Genomic DNA, 15,826 nt, shown 5'->3' on the forward strand with positions numbered 1-15,826 from the left:
TTTACTTTTTAAACTTTATTTTATGTATACCGTTTTGTTTCGCTTTACTTTTGCACTATTCAGAATTACTTTGCAGTATTTAGAATTTGATTATATATTTATTGTAAATATGTTTGTTTTTTTTATTTGACCACATTTGATCCTTTTCTCCTTACTGCACCGTGGGTCAGAGACAAACACAATTCCGATTCCTCTATTTGTCTTGCACATATTTTGGAATTTACTATAAAGCTGACTTTACTTTGACTTTGACACTGAGTAAGGTAGGGGGGCAACCCGAAGTATAAAGGTTAACATTTTGATGACATTGAGGAAGGTAGGGTGGCTACCCCAAGCACAAAGGTTAACATTAAGATGGCACAGAGAAAGGTAGGGTGGCTTGATATTATACAAGAAACAGGAAACACAGCTTTGGATTACTAAAAGGAAACAACATATAGATTTTTCTCTCTCTTCCCCTCTCTGTCTCTATGACAATTTATTTGTATCTTATTGTTGTCCAATGGTAACTTATTACCTTTACATGTACATTTCCTTAATTCATCAATTAACAAGCTACGACAAGACCACATCACATTTATTTGAACATTCATTTGCAGTTACTAACAGCAGTCCAATAATCAAGTAAATTGACTTTACTTTCAGCATAGCGTATCTTCCATCTTAGTAGACCTATTGACGTTCCTCACATGAAAAAATATCGATATATCATCACAAAGCACAAAAAAATCAATCAGTACAAAAATCTGGTGCAGATTCTGCTAGTACAGTATTAGTTGAATTATATTCAATGAACTGACTACCTATATTAACAAGCAGTGCCTAGTATACCGAGGTCTCAATGTCCCACCGCAGGGTTCAAGAGGGAACATTGTTTATGTTCACCCAATACGATGCAGCTACAAACTCGTCCGAAAAAGTCCCTCTGATTCTAGGCGTAAAGTTTTAAAAGTGGGTAGACACACGGCATCCATCTTACCTTCATGGAAGTGTCGACGTGCAGTGAACACAAGTCTTTGGTTTCCCAACCGATCCGGTACCTGGTCCTGCCAATGTCTGAGGACCTGCGCTGCTCTGGTTCGGTCTGTTTCTGGTACCTCCAGCGCCACGTAACGCCCCATCTAATGAAGGGACCCTCATTCCGGGTGGAACCGCTGGGCTCAGTTTGAGAGGGGCCCCACTGCTCCTTGTAAGGGCCGGGGTCGCTCATGTATGGAAGAGCCCAAAACAAGGGCTTCTGCATTTGCCATTTCTGTTAATTGGTCGCTTGTAATGGAAGTATTCCCGTTATGTCTTATTATATTGATGGAGTAGTTCATCTTTAGCAAAATAATTGCTTTAGAATCACAAGAGTATATGAACACACTGGACACATCTTTCTCAGAAGTTAACCACTGAAGTATTTCTAGAAGGCCAGTGAAGTACATCCTCACAGCCTGTTAACTATTGACTTGTCACAAGACGATAGAAAAGGGACATGTAGTGAAAAAAATCAAATAAAGTGAACAAACCGGTTCACTCTATTGGATCATTTCCACGACACTGTACCTGTGTCCCAAAGGGGTGGCCAGAGGGGGGCCACGGCCACCCTGATAAAATGACCGCCCAACCCCCACTGATCTCCCTTGGAAAGTCGCAGAGGCAAAATATGCCTAGAATGCATCATACTAAGCATATGCATTGTGTTCCTAGTTTTATAAATAACCAACCATAATGGTTGTTAATCTTAGTATGCTTAGTATGCATACCAGGCGTACTAAGATAATAGAATACAGTTTGATCCAGTCTGACAGTACATTTTATAAAAGGGAGCATGGAGAGACATCTTGCTCAAGGATGCATAGAGCAAGAGGCCAGAACCGTTCGACTCCAGTGTAACGCAGATTCTACACTATCCGGACGCACACTGGTACATCATAAACACAGTAGACTGTGTAGCCTGCTCATGTTGTACACACTATGGTCAAGTCCCTTTTCTTAAGTCCTTCCTTCACAGTTATTTTGATATAGTCGTGGTTGTGGGGAACATGGTTGAACCAGTGTGGTTCCACAGTGATGAGTTTAAATCGCACTTTTGTAAAAGTGTGTAAAGCAGGTCCTCCAATATGTGTTTGTTGTCACTCTCACGTTGGAATGGAAGAATACTATTAAAAGGAGCTGTGAACAGTGAACTCCGGAGGACAGTCAATGATTAGATGGGATTGGACCCAGAACCCTGGTTTGCAGATGGAGGAGAGGCAGTATATAAAAGACAGTGTAACTAAGCGATTGTACCCTAACCATGCAGCCATACATTAACAACTATATAACAACCTAAAATATTTTGGGTTATTTTGGGACACCATCTGCTGAGACTGTATGGATCACAGTCTCTTCTTACAGCCTACCAAGAGCTACTACTATTGGATCGAGGTTAGTGTGTTGGTGTGATGGTTATGACCAGATAACCCTTAATGGTTAACTTGACAAGTTGAGTGAATGTGTGTCTTGATGATCCTATTAAACTTGCGTCTATACAGCTAATCCGTGGCTACAGGTCCAACACTGTAGTGGTGAACAGTACATAGTCCTCAGTCCCTGCTAAGAGCTCAATAACAACCACCGCCACCTGGAGCTGTGAGAACATGAAGTTCGACAAAGTACTCTCGAAAATCAATGGATTTGGGAAATTTCAAATCGCTCTGATGTTGGTCCAGGGGATATCGCGGATCACCTTGCCCTGTCACTTCCTCATGAACAACTTCATCGCTGTGGTTCCGACCCACCACTGTGACCTCAGCTCCCTGGAGGACGGCGGGCTCTTAGGGAACCTGACCCAGGAACAGAGGCTGGCGGTTGGGGTGCCCGTGAGGGGGGACGGGAAGCTGGAGACCTGTGGCATGTATTCAGAACCGCAGTACCAGCTGCTACTGTCCCCCTCCAACGTTACCGACCACATCCCCACCGTTCCATGCCCGAGTGGATGGGTGTACGACAACAGCACCTTCCAGACCACCCTGGTCACCGAGGTCAGTGTGTGTGTGTGTGTGTGTGTGTGTGTGTGTGTGTGTGTGTGTGTGTGTGTTAGTGTCTGAACGCCAGGGTTACTAGTTAGGCCGTCCTAAGGATGTATGCACTTTAAATTTTTAAATACATCTATACTTAACAAGGTGGTCTTCCCAACATGATGCTAAAGTAATAAAAAGGTCAGCGTGTGATTCAGGTAACTCTGTGTTGTATTCACTGGGTCTCCTCAGTGGGATCTGGTGTGCAGCAGGAAGGGTCTGGACAAAGCCACCGCCACCATATTCTTCATCGGAGTGATGTTTGGGGCCCCCACCTTCGGCTTCCTCAGCGACCGGTAACCACTCAGACTCAGGCTCTGTTTTCACAGCTCCAAACTTGGGGGCCACATATGCTGTTTATGAGATGACCTGTGAGTCCTGTGTAGAATGTACAAAGTAGTGTATGTGTATGGGTGTGTTTTAACTTAATTTATGTGGTCCTCTATGCAAATGGTTTCAATCATGATTAGTAAGTGTTTCTTATGTATGCTTTATTGCTTTGTCCCATTGATTATTTCCTCACGGCAAATGTTATGAATGATTTAAACACATTAATAACCTTACTTACAAATTAATAAAATTGTAAGAGTGTACTTTAATCCAGTAATTAATAAATGCTCAGTCACCAACTGACATTTGTAAGCCCATTATATACACTACATGTGGTTTAGATGAATGTGATTTTCACGGAGTGGTGTGGATCAGATTTGGCCGCAGGAGGATGCTGCTGGTGTCCTACCTGGCCACCATGTTTTTTGCGATGGTAAGCTCGTTCTCCAGGACTTACTTGATGTTCGTCATCATGAGATTCCTCACAGGAGTGGCCATAGCCGGGATCAGCATCATATCTGTTGTTCTGAGTGAGTGTTGCTTTCGGATCTCCATAAAAACTCTTCAGTTATCAATGATTCATTGGTAAGTATTACAGTGTACAATTATGTCCCTCTTTTTTCATTTCTACAAGGGATGAAACATGGATATCCATATTTGATCCATGGTTTCTCCAATGCATGGTTCTGTTGACCGGGCTGCTGTGTTTCTTCTCCTTCTGCAGATGTGGAATGGTGTGGCGTGGAGAACAGGACGTTCGCGGGGGTGATCGGTAGCATTGATTGGACGATAGGCAGCATGATTCTGTGTGGAGTTGCATACTTTATCAACGAGTGGAGGGTCCTCATTGTGGCTGTGACCTCCCCTCTCATCCTGTCAGTAATCACCTGGTGGTGAGTTGCTTTTAATAATAGAATTCACGCCATCCCATTTTTTGGGAATGACATAAAGCATAGACCTGGTTTATGCTTTATGGCCATGTTGTTCCAATCCTATTGACCCAAAGTTATCCCCCACACGGTAAAACCGAGTCCCGTAGGTTCATGATCATTGACGAGGGAAGAGTTTATTTGATTACTGTTACACAAATGAATGCTTTACTTTAATTACTATTCATTTAATATTGATTGATATGATTACCTACTACAGTATCCATGAGCTGTGTAGATTCTTGACCGATCACAAGAGAGCAAAAGAGAGCGTGAGGGAACAAGTGGCTTGAGCCACCTCACCTAATGATAAGGAGTATTTATCCACGTGTTCCTTAGTTCTGTATCCTGGACTACTATAGGGGTATGCTATACTGTCTATACTGCTATCCCAACAAGATTGGTCCTCTTCTGATCAACATATTAGTGAAAATGTTACTACAATATTCGGATCATGTAGTTGTTGGGGTGTTTTCACTTCCAGGAAACTGGTTTTGAACCCTAAGGTGAGAGGTTATTTGAATTAAAGCTTTGGCTAAATGATTAAATAGTAAATAGTGTGATTATAGTTTGTGTGGCTGAATGACATGTGGCTTGTTGCGACAGGTGGATTCCAGAGTCTGCAAGATGGCTTCTGGCCAATGGAAGGGCAGAAGAGGCCCACTACTACATTATGAAATGCGCCAAGATAAACAACAGAGTTAATTGTGTAGCTGATGTCACACCGAAGGTAATGTTAGATTAGATTCCACCTATTTCATTGATCATAAACTCTGCAATTTCTGTACTCTGTACCCTGATGTTCTTTCAGTGGTTTTGGCCAGCATTACAATGGATTTCTGTTCACTTATTCACAGTCTCTGTTGGAGTCTGCAGGGATTGAGAATGAAATGAAAAAGTATACGATATTGGATCTTGTGAAAACGCCCAATATGAGAAAACTGGTTATCTGCTCCGGTGTACTATGGTATGGTCCCAACACACTGGGCTTGAATGTTGAGGTTCAAGGGTGATACATACATCTAGACATGCGTCAAGACTCAAATTAAATATTGAAAAAAATGTACCCACTTTATTTTTATATTCAGTGAGAAAGCCGGCATCAATACAAATTAATTCTCCATTATTTTCATTTACTTTCAGGTTTGGCGTTGCATTCACATATTATGGAATCAGTTTGAATGTGACCGGGTTTGGTCTGAACCCGCACCTGACACAGTTAGTCTTCTCCTGCACCGAACTCCCAGGGAAGCTGATCGTCTACTTCTCCCTGAACGTTGTGGGCAGGCGGCCCTGTCAGATGGCTGCCATAATTCTAACCGGAGTCTGTATTTTCATCAATATATTCGTTCCAAATGGTAAAACATTAGATATACTAGTCACAAAATACATTACTCAACAATGGAAGATGGCCTGTGTGTTTAAAAATAAGTCTATAATCTAATAATGTCTTCTACACAGATCTATGGATTATTCGCACTGTTGTTGCCGTCTGCGGGAAAGGCCTGGCGGAAGCCGCGTTTACAATCATGTTCCTCTTCACAGCCGAGTTCTACCCCACAGTTGTACGGTAAGTCAACAAAACCGGTCACCAGCTCTTTTGTCGCCATTTCAGCGAGCGGATTGGCTGATGAGACGCGCCTGCTTTTCAGGCAGAACGGCATAGGCTACACGTCGTTTGTGGCCCGCCTGGGCGTATCCATCGCCCCCCTCATCATCCTGTTGGACGACGTGTGGCGTCTCCTCCCTCAAGTCATTTACGGTGCCGTGGCGGTGGTGGCCGGCTTGGTGGCGTCGAAGCTCCCAGAAACACAAAACACCCGCATGCCAGAGTTCATCGAAGATGTGGAGGAACCAAGGTCAGCTCAGCCAGCAAAGACAGCAATGAGACACTGCAGAATATTTTACTTTTCCCACTTTGTATTTTGAAATAAGATATTTTTTATATTACATATTATTGCAATATCCTTTTATACTTTTTTATACTTTTATATTTTTTGTTTTAACGTTATAGCTCTGAATTACAAGTGGTCAGGGTTATAGTTGTTTCTGTTATATCTTTTCACAGATCCACAAAAGTTATTCAATTCAAAGATGTCAGTCCAACTGTGATTTGACACTGGGAAGGTTTCCAACTTTTGCCAAACGGTCATCCACCATTCCCACTATGTGACTCAATACAATCCCAATCAAAGCATTGTGATGCAGCTGAAGACTACTTTGCCTATAATTATGTTGTGTGCAAACAATCTCAAATTGAAGGCAAGGATCTAAGATGTAAAATAACCATACAATATCTCAGAGGGATGTAGCCACTACAAACCTACTAAATATCTTGTCATTAATATGTCAAAAGGTATATTACTATATATCTCAAAGTCAGATATTAAAGGTGACATATTATACCACCAGGTGTGAGTGTGATTTGCCATTACAAGCTGTTTAGAAAGTCAGCCTCTTCTTACATCACAAGTGGGCGTGTCCACCTAGATGTGTGCAGGATAGATCAGTCTAGCAGCCTACCCAGTGGAATGTTGCAAATTACGCTCATCTATCTGTTATACATCTATGTGGACACGCCCACTTGGGATGTCAGAAGAGGCAGATTTTCAAAACGCCTTGTAATAGCTAATCACACTCACAGCTGGTGTTATAAGCTGTCAACTTTAAACTCCATTTTGGAAGTACTGTAGATCAGTGTTCTTCAAACTGAAGGTGAAACGTGTGATTTTATTCTTGAAATAGTAAAATTTAGAAACATAATTGAAAATAAATATATATTATAAATATTGTGGTATTATGGCTTGTTATTTTTTGACTAGTGTCTTTTTTTGCATTTCATAATGTTTTCCATTGATGTTTTAGGTTCATTTGTGTTCAATAAACACACCCAGAGCATAAGCAGCGTCAGTTTTTTTCCCCACTGTTTCCCACTGGCCATGGCCTTCTTGCGGTAATAATTGCATATGAAAGGGGGCGCTGGCACTGCTCAGCCACTGAATATATTTTTATATTTTTATTTTACTATTTGCATTTGAGGTGGTCTGCAAAAGGCCTTGACGACAATTAAGTGGCACACTTAAAGTCAAAGGTGGGTAACCACTGCTAGATAACCATGTTGTAGTGGTGTGGTCTGAAGTGTTGCCAACTCTTTTCCAATAAAATAATGGAGCAATAGCTCCAAAAGTCACTAAATTCACCAGAAGGTGTCATGAGCACTTCTTTCTTCTCGCTTTACTGACCGCCCCACACGTACACCTACTGAGCCCCCCCCCCCCCAAGCCCTTTAAGTTTAATTTGTTCTAATGTTAATGTGATGCTGTAAATAACAATGCTGTGAATAAAGATATGAATCAAAATGAACCAATCTAATCTGGCTAACATGTACTTACTTTAATTGACTATTCAAATAGGTTTGAATTCAAATACACATTTTGAGAGCAAGATCTAGCTCAAGCGATATCCCAGGTACTACAGTGAAAATAATATAATATATAGTAGAATAAATTACAATCATGCCCTTGTAAAAAATGAAATATCATTTCATCTTCCGACACTCGTTACCACTGCACAGAACCCTCTGCCCTCAGTATTAGCTCAGCCGTGGTAAAGTGAATGTGCAAAATATGTAATCCTTCCCCTCACTACACATTTACATGCCGGAACTTTAATGGTTGATTATTAACAATCTTTCAACTTCGACCAAGCATTGGCCCGTCTAAAATAAAACAAGCTCTAAACGAGTGAGTCTACAATATTTAAATCATGCCCAGTACTCAGTTAGACACCCCCTTGGACTGGCTATATCTATTAGGTTATTCTAGTTTGGGGTTTTGCTGCATCAGGGTTGACGGTGAGGTTTCAAAGTTTGTAGTGAAGTTAGATGATTCTGGAAGAATAAAAGATTGAATCTGCAGACAAAAACCCTCTAGTTATCCCTAGCATGACCCATCACGTTCTGCTGAATCATTTCATTGACTCCCTTCCTTTGCCCCCCTTTCGTTGTTTTGGGTTCAGCGCTCCGTCCATATCTGTTTTTCTTGGTGAGACTGTCCAGATATTCATTTAGTTTGTGTTACTCTATAAACCAGTCTCGGGGGGGATCGGGGGGCCTGGTCCAAGCAGTAATTGATTTCAAAATAAGGGCGACAAGTTGATGTCGTTCAGAACAAACTCCAGGCAACCAGAGGGGTGCTCCTGCTCTCTTCAATTTGGCCGTATCTAGTTCGAAGTAAAGCAAAATAATATATTTATCTTAGCATTTCTTTTTCATCTTTAAACATAGTCTATTTTTGGATGGAAACTGCTTACATTGCTCGGTTTATTGGTACACTTTTCATTGGCGCCTACACACAGCTTTTGCCGTGCCTTTATATGAAACTCAGTGTCTAGTTTGGAGCACACAGAGAGGAACTTCAACAAGACATCGGGAGTACTGCAGCTTTCAACCGATCAGAAGTAAAAAATGTCTTCACTCTTGTGAGCCATCATGTTTAGAGATGACGATGAGAGCTTTCATTGGATTCCGGTCTGCGTCCGGCTGCAGGTTAATTAAGGCCCTTAAGCATTTGCCGAAACGCAGCTCTATTCAGTGTAAATGTTGCATTCTCATAGTCCCTCCTTAGAGTCTCCATCATAGTGTTCCTCTACTGTAGTTTGGTGAGGTTTGGTCCAAGCGCTGGTTTGGACGGATCTTGTTAACATGACTCAGATACAAATTATGCGTGCAGTTGTTTACCACAATTCCTGAGGTTCATCTTTTAGAAATGTTATGGTTAAAACCATGTATTTTTGAATGATTTAACAGGAAGCATTGGGCTAGCTTTGCATCGGTTTTTGCAATTTATTTATCAATGGTTACGTTTAATTAGATGTGAATCAATCTGTCCCATTTCAACATTTGCTCAAAAAAACCAAGAAGGTGGTAAAAGCAGGGTTTAAGTGTTAATGACTTAAATAGTTTGTAATTATTCTTGTTCAGGAACGCATGGCTGGGCCATTAGGACATATCCTCATGTCCTAATGGAAAAAAAAGATCAGTATTCAAATAAATTAGAACACAATGAATCATTGTCCCATTTCCTATTTCCTGCTTTAAATACATAAGCTATGGAAACTCAATGACCAGTTACATATTCACTTCACAAACCCAGTTGGCTGAGTTAAGAAAGAAATGATTGCTTTTCTATAGCCTTAGGAAAGGTTGGTTCTAAAAGGGTAATTTAAATGGGCAGAGCATCCATTTTTTGGTCATTTCAAGAACAGAAGGCTAGGGTTAGGCTAGGGTAGGTTCAGAAGATTCACAATGAAGTTTGAGAATGTCCTCGACGATATTAACGGATTTGGCAGATTCCAGAAGATGATTATAGCGATTAGCTTCATCAGTCGCTTCTCAATGCCATGCCACTTCATGCTGAACAACTTCATCGCGGTGGTGCCGTCTCACCATTGTAACCTCACTGCTCTGTATGTGGACGACTGGGCGTTTAGAAACCTGACGCCTGAGGAGCAGATCACCGTTGGTGTTCCCCTCAGGGATGATGGGAAGCTCAGCTCCTGTCAGATGTACGAAGAACCCCAGTATCATCTGCTGTTGGGAGACTCCAATGACACTCAGGCAGAGAAGGTGCCCTGCCAGGGCGGATGGGTGTTTGACAACAGCACCTTCAAGTCCACTTTGGCCTCACAGGTGAGACATGTTTCCCTATAACTACCCAACAATAGGCTTCTTTTGGAGTGTAAAAAGGATTTTTAGCACCAACTATTAGGTCCCACTCAATGCTAATGTGTTGTGCACCCTTGACCCCCAAGCTTTAGTTCCATGAAAAGGCCACAAAGATAAATTCCTGTGTAAAGATTTCCTTAAAAAGCCAATGCTATTGAGTCAGTGTTTTTGTTCTTCTTTTGGGCTTGTGTTTAAAGTGGGACCTGGTGTGTGATCAAAAAGGAAAAGACAAACAAACCGGCACAATATTTTTTCTTGGAGTGATGTGCGGCGCCATGTGGTTCGGAAGTCTCAGTGACAGGTAATTTTTTTTTTTTTTTTTTCCACTGATGACAAATGTTCACATTTCAATCAGGCCGTATGACAATTCCCACCCCTTGTACCATATCCATTAATTAACTGCTATAGGTGGTACTTGCAAACATGCAGGTCATTAAAGGGTCTATCCTTTTGGCCCCTTGGGTTCAAACCCACAGTCTCCCTGTGAAAACATCCTTGAGCAACGTGCCCTTAACGCTACCTACCCGTAACAAAGTGTCTGGATAAAAGCCGCTTCTAAACAGTACTTCATCATGGATGAGTAGCATCGTTGATGATGCTGCCATACGAGACACCGTTGTGGTTCTACCTTAGGTATGGGCGGAGGATCATGCTGCTGGTGTCCTACGTGTTTGCCACGCTGTTCGGCATGGGGAGCGCCTTCTCCGTAAACTACGTGATGTTTGCCGTGATGCGCTTCTTCACGGGCTTCAGCATCACCGGCATCATTATCGTCACAAGTGTCCTGAGTGAGTACGATACTTTATATGCTCTACCACACAAGTCAATGTCGCCGTTGCTCCTGTTGAAACGCATTTCAGATCATGCGCGTCGTGTAACCGTAGGTAACACAACGCGCTAGCTTTGTTGCCACCAACGGTTACCTAGTGCGGCTTTGTTACCACCAGGTGTGATGAGCCATGACAAGTAATTTCAAGTGACATCTCAAGTTGGAGTGTGTATAGACCCAGATGTATGATTAGATAGACCAGCCTACACAGTGGACTTGGTGGCCACTAACAGATCCTTTCAAATGGCTACTGGTGGTATCAAAATAACAACAAGTGGTAAAATAGCGGCCCTTTAACATTACCATCAGTCTATATCAACAAATAATGTCATAATCACAATCATGATTTCTATTATTATTTATCCTCAATGACATGACAATCTCAAAAATCATCGTCTCTTTGCAATCAAACATGCATCATGGAGGCACCTCCATGGCTAACGTGGGGGTGATCCTCAAACACGGGGGTTCCTTTGCAGATGTGGAGTGGGTGGACATTCGGCACAGGAAGATGGTGGGAGTCATCGACAGCTTGGCTTGGAGCTTTGGTAACATTAGCTTCGCGGGCATCGCTTACCTTGTGAGATCCTGGCGACTGCTGGCCTTCAGCGTGACCGCTCCCCTCCTCGTACCCATCTTCACCTGGAGGTAGGACCCCATTCTGTACCGCTGTACAGCTTAACGACACCCAGCCTTTGGGTTCTGGTCGGGGGGATCGCCTAATATGCAGATTGGTTTGCAGGAGATTGTTAACATGTATGCTATAGATATTCAATGATACATTTTGGCGTGTATTGAGGCAGATGAACAGAAAAAAAATATTGTGGCTGGCGTTTGGGACACAACAATTTATCAAACAGAAATTGGGGTCATGGGCGAAAAATAATAATTTCAAGACTTTACAACCTGGATCCTATTTTTCCATAATTTTTGTCTTGAAAGACTAACTGGTCCAGTATTGAGCTATTTCAGCCACGAAAAAGGCTGCAAGGTGACCCTATAGGGCAAAAGCGCATGTCAATGTACGTCCTCTAAAAGTGCAGTTTTTTGCCGTCGACAGGCTCAGATTCTTAAGATAAGTGTCTGACAATGCTTGCTCAATACTGGACCAACGTCAAACGTTGTTGTCCACATTATTAGCTTAGAACCCAAAATGATGGGAAATAAGGTCCAGGTTGACAAATCTCAAAGTACTCTTCAACACTGAATCCACACCAGGGTCTGACAAGCTAATCTTACATTGACTAACAGCTGGTAGTTTCATGGGTGGGTCAATGGTGCTATACTGTATGTACTCATCCTACTACTTCAGTTTCATTGACACTGAAAGATGAATACGATACTTCCTTTGCCATATAAAATAACTCAAAACATAAATACATGACTGCTATAACCCAAGAGGAAGAGAAAAAGAGGGTTTATGTTTAGGTCAATGGTGGTATTGATGACGGGTCAGAATATGAGCTGCCGAGTGTATCTGGGTTTGATGTAATTTATGACCTCCACCATTAGGTGGGTTCCAGAGTCGGCCAGATGGCTCATAGCCAATGGAAAGCTGGAGCAAGCTCAGACGAGTTTGCGTCTTTGTGCCAAGATGAATCAAACCGAGGAATTTGCAGAGACACTAACACCCGAGGTTAGTGTTTCAAAAACACCAGGGCCACTGCCATTGTTGATCATCCACTCACACAGTGACTCCTTGGCCACCAGAGAAACATATTCAGGACATGCAGAAGGCCGGAGGTTCCAAAACGCTTAAAACAAATTCAATGTCCCCAAACAAACTAGCTAGAGCCCCCAAATGATGCACAGATGAAGTAAACCATCAGTACTAACATTGTGCAAAAGCATACTACTTTTCCTGCTTAGGAGAGAGCTTAACAAGGCTTCATGTGCAGGCTATTTTGTAGCATTTATCTTTATAAAAAACGGTTGTACTTCTGCACATTGTAAGCAACGTAATTAACTTATGGGAGGCTTTGTCTGTGCAGAATGTTTGGTTCTAGCAGTTTGTTTACATAGGCTACATAACAAAACCTTGATTGGCGTAATATTGTTAAGCGTTGTAGAACCTCCTAGAAGGACACATACAAGACTTTTTTCAAATCTCACATATCTCATGTTGTGCTGTGTTGTTGGCCTGGCTACTGGATCTTAACACAGGGATGTGAATGTGTGTTGTGTTTAGGCCCTGTCTCTGGTCATTAAGAATGAGAAAAAAGACAGAGTCTACACATATCTGGACCTTGTGCGGACCCCCGTGATAAGGCTTCTGGCCCTACGGACAGCCATTGTGTGGTCTGCATTCTCATCCTGATTACCCAAATATCATTTCAATATTTTATATATATAGCACTTTTCCAGGCGCTCAAAGACAAATAAGCAGTAGCGGATATATAAATGAAATGCTTATTATTGTAATGCATCATCTTTTTTTATTGTCTGTGCATTTTCCAGTGGTTTAATCGTTTAAGCCTATTCCTTTTATGACGGATCTGTTATGTTAATCTTTTGATTTTCTAGGTTTTCTGTGGCCTGTTGCTTCTACGGCATCAGTTTTGATATCGGTGGCTTTGGACTCAACCTCTACTTGACCCAATTGACCTTTGCCCTTATTGAAATACCTGCCAAATTCATCGTTTACTACCTGCTGGATAAGATAGGCAGACGAAAGACGTTGGGAGGGTCACTGTCCTTCGTTGGGATTTGTATCCTAATCAATATTTTCATACCAAGAGGTATGGTTTCACCTGATTGTAGACACTCTAAACCAATTGTATGTATACACAACCTAGGCCTAGTTGTGTTCCAGTATGAGTTGGTTAAATGTCCTACTAAATAGGAATATTTGCCCCGACCAACCTTCTAATTCTCGAAACTATTAACCTTTTTTCTTCTCAGAAATGGCAACCCTCAGGACGGTGGTAGCCGTCCTGGGAAAGGGCTTTTCGTCCGCATCATTTACCACCATTGTGCTGTATACCTCAGAGCTGTACCCCACAGTAGTAAGGTATATACAGGCCCGTCTACCATAAAATGTACATTCCACCAACAGATACAATTATGCAATATGAAGTAATGGGCAAATGAAACAAAAATGAAGCAAAATATAACTTTCAGCTAGTTAAATATATAGAACTAGGTTGCTTCCATTATTAAGAATTATTGTCAGTTCTATATGGAGATGTTACTCTTTTTACCCACTGAAGTAAGCCTTCGTTCTCACCAATGGAAATACGCTTACATCTTTGCAGGCAGAACGGTATGGGCTTCAACTCGGCCATTTCTCGCACTGCGGTGGCCGTCACGCCAATAATCCTGATGCTGGACGACGTGTGGGAGAGCCTGCCCAAGGTCATTTTCAGCTCCTTGGCCGTCGTCGGGTCGGTGGTAGCCTGGACGCTTCCAGAGACACGTGACCGGTGCCTTCCAGAAACCATTGACGACATCGAAAATCGCAGTAGTGGCGAGAAATTGTTGCTCCCTAGTAAGCAATGCTTGGCAAACTAGGAATTAGCCTCATGTACAGATTGTTTTATTATTGAATGTAAAATAAAATAAAGTTGTTATTGGTATTCGTTCATGAAACCAGCTCCAATTATTTTAACATGTAAAATGTAACATAGTGGCTATTCGTACGGCGACAGTAAGAATAGCAATTAGGCTATTCGTACGGCGCGCCGTAAAAATACTGCATCAGTCTATTTTCACGGCAGGTTATGGTTATTACTATAATTAATTACTATAATTACGGTCAACCCGGTTAGGGTTAGGGTTAGCGCCGAGCTAGTCTCGCAAAGCCAGACCAAACTACAGCAAGTAGAATGCGCCGAGCAGACTGATAGGTCAAGTGCGGTCACGTGACAAGCTCGGTCGCCGTACGAATAGCCACTGCCAAAATTTAAAGCGACAATTTAAATAATTGCCCTTTAACATTATATTTTACATTAATGGTACGCAAATTAACAGTAAGTTACATTACTAAATGCAGTAATAAGCATTATTTTATGGCATTAGAATAGGGGTTGGGGTTCACCAAACGTAATCTTTTATGGTAAGGGTTAACCCTAACCCTATGTAATAATGTATATATTTACTTAGTTAACATTAACAACCTTACCTTAGTTAACATTAACAATATAAGTAATCATGAATACCATTTTGAAATTATTACTGCATTAACTAATGTTAATTGGTCATTTATGCACCCTTATTGTAAAGTTTACATTTTCTTGTAGGCCTAATATGAATAACGAAATTACTGGAAGCTTAATACACTGGGAGGAAAAAATACACTATTCAAAGAAATTCACCAATCATGCACATCTCCATTATTCACCATGATCCCATAAACCCAATAGAAATAAATTATTGATTACCTCCCAAAATGTTCCATTTTCTATTAAGCATTTGCTTAAATCCGTGCTTGGCCAGTATGTAGGTTACTCATGTACGTATGCTATACTTTTGGGTTCAAACTTGAAGGTCCCGGATACAGTGTGCGGGATAGTGGCTAATATTTGACTATTACCCTGGGAAATGGATAGAACTGGCTTTAAACAATGTCAGGGGTTACAAGGAATCACTGGCTAAACCGAACGGAGAATGTTCCAGACAGACAGTTTAAAACAAGCCCTGATCACAAACTGCATCGGGTCAAGAAGGCCATTTTGGCGCAATCCGTCAGTTTATGCAAACAAAACAATTGATGCAAGCATCGGTTTTGCACAAAACATCTTTGTCGGACTGTAATACAATCGTTTCTTGATAGTGTCAGCCAAATGGATCTGAAGTCTGAGTAACCGCATAGACAGATCAAGTTAGTGAATAAATCATCCAACAGAAAGAACACGACATACAAGAAGACATGGCGGTCCAGAGTCAAGCTGACCCTCTACTGAGCACGTTATACTCAATAAAAACCTCTTGCCCTTTATATAGGGAAATCATTTGAAGATATGAAAAGACA

The 15,826-nt window shown here is 41.6% G+C and overlaps 1 protein-coding gene across 1 annotated transcript; it reads left to right on the plus strand.

The window, feature by feature from the left end:
• Positions 1–2,278: 2,278 nt before the first annotated feature.
• Positions 2,279–14,445, plus strand: LOC115540276 (uncharacterized). Its single transcript, XM_030351421.1, has 20 exons — positions 2,279–2,412; positions 2,520–3,008; positions 3,237–3,340; positions 3,750–3,904; positions 4,099–4,267; positions 4,910–5,033; positions 5,161–5,270; positions 5,447–5,661; positions 5,765–5,873; positions 5,956–6,162; positions 6,372–6,417; positions 9,588–9,992; positions 10,226–10,329; positions 10,662–10,816; positions 11,337–11,505; positions 12,370–12,493; positions 13,046–13,155; positions 13,381–13,595; positions 13,759–13,867; positions 14,112–14,445. The coding sequence occupies exons 2-20, from the start codon at positions 2,625–2,627 to the stop codon at positions 14,365–14,367; spliced, it is 3,270 nt and encodes a 1,089-aa protein (XP_030207281.1). The 5' UTR covers positions 2,279–2,412; positions 2,520–2,624; the 3' UTR covers positions 14,368–14,445.
• Positions 14,446–15,826: the final 1,381 nt, after the last annotated feature.

Source organism: Gadus morhua, chromosome 3, assembly GCF_902167405.1.
Source record: "Gadus morhua chromosome 3, gadMor3.0, whole genome shotgun sequence".
Lineage (NCBI taxonomy): Eukaryota > Metazoa > Chordata > Actinopteri > Gadiformes > Gadidae > Gadus > Gadus morhua.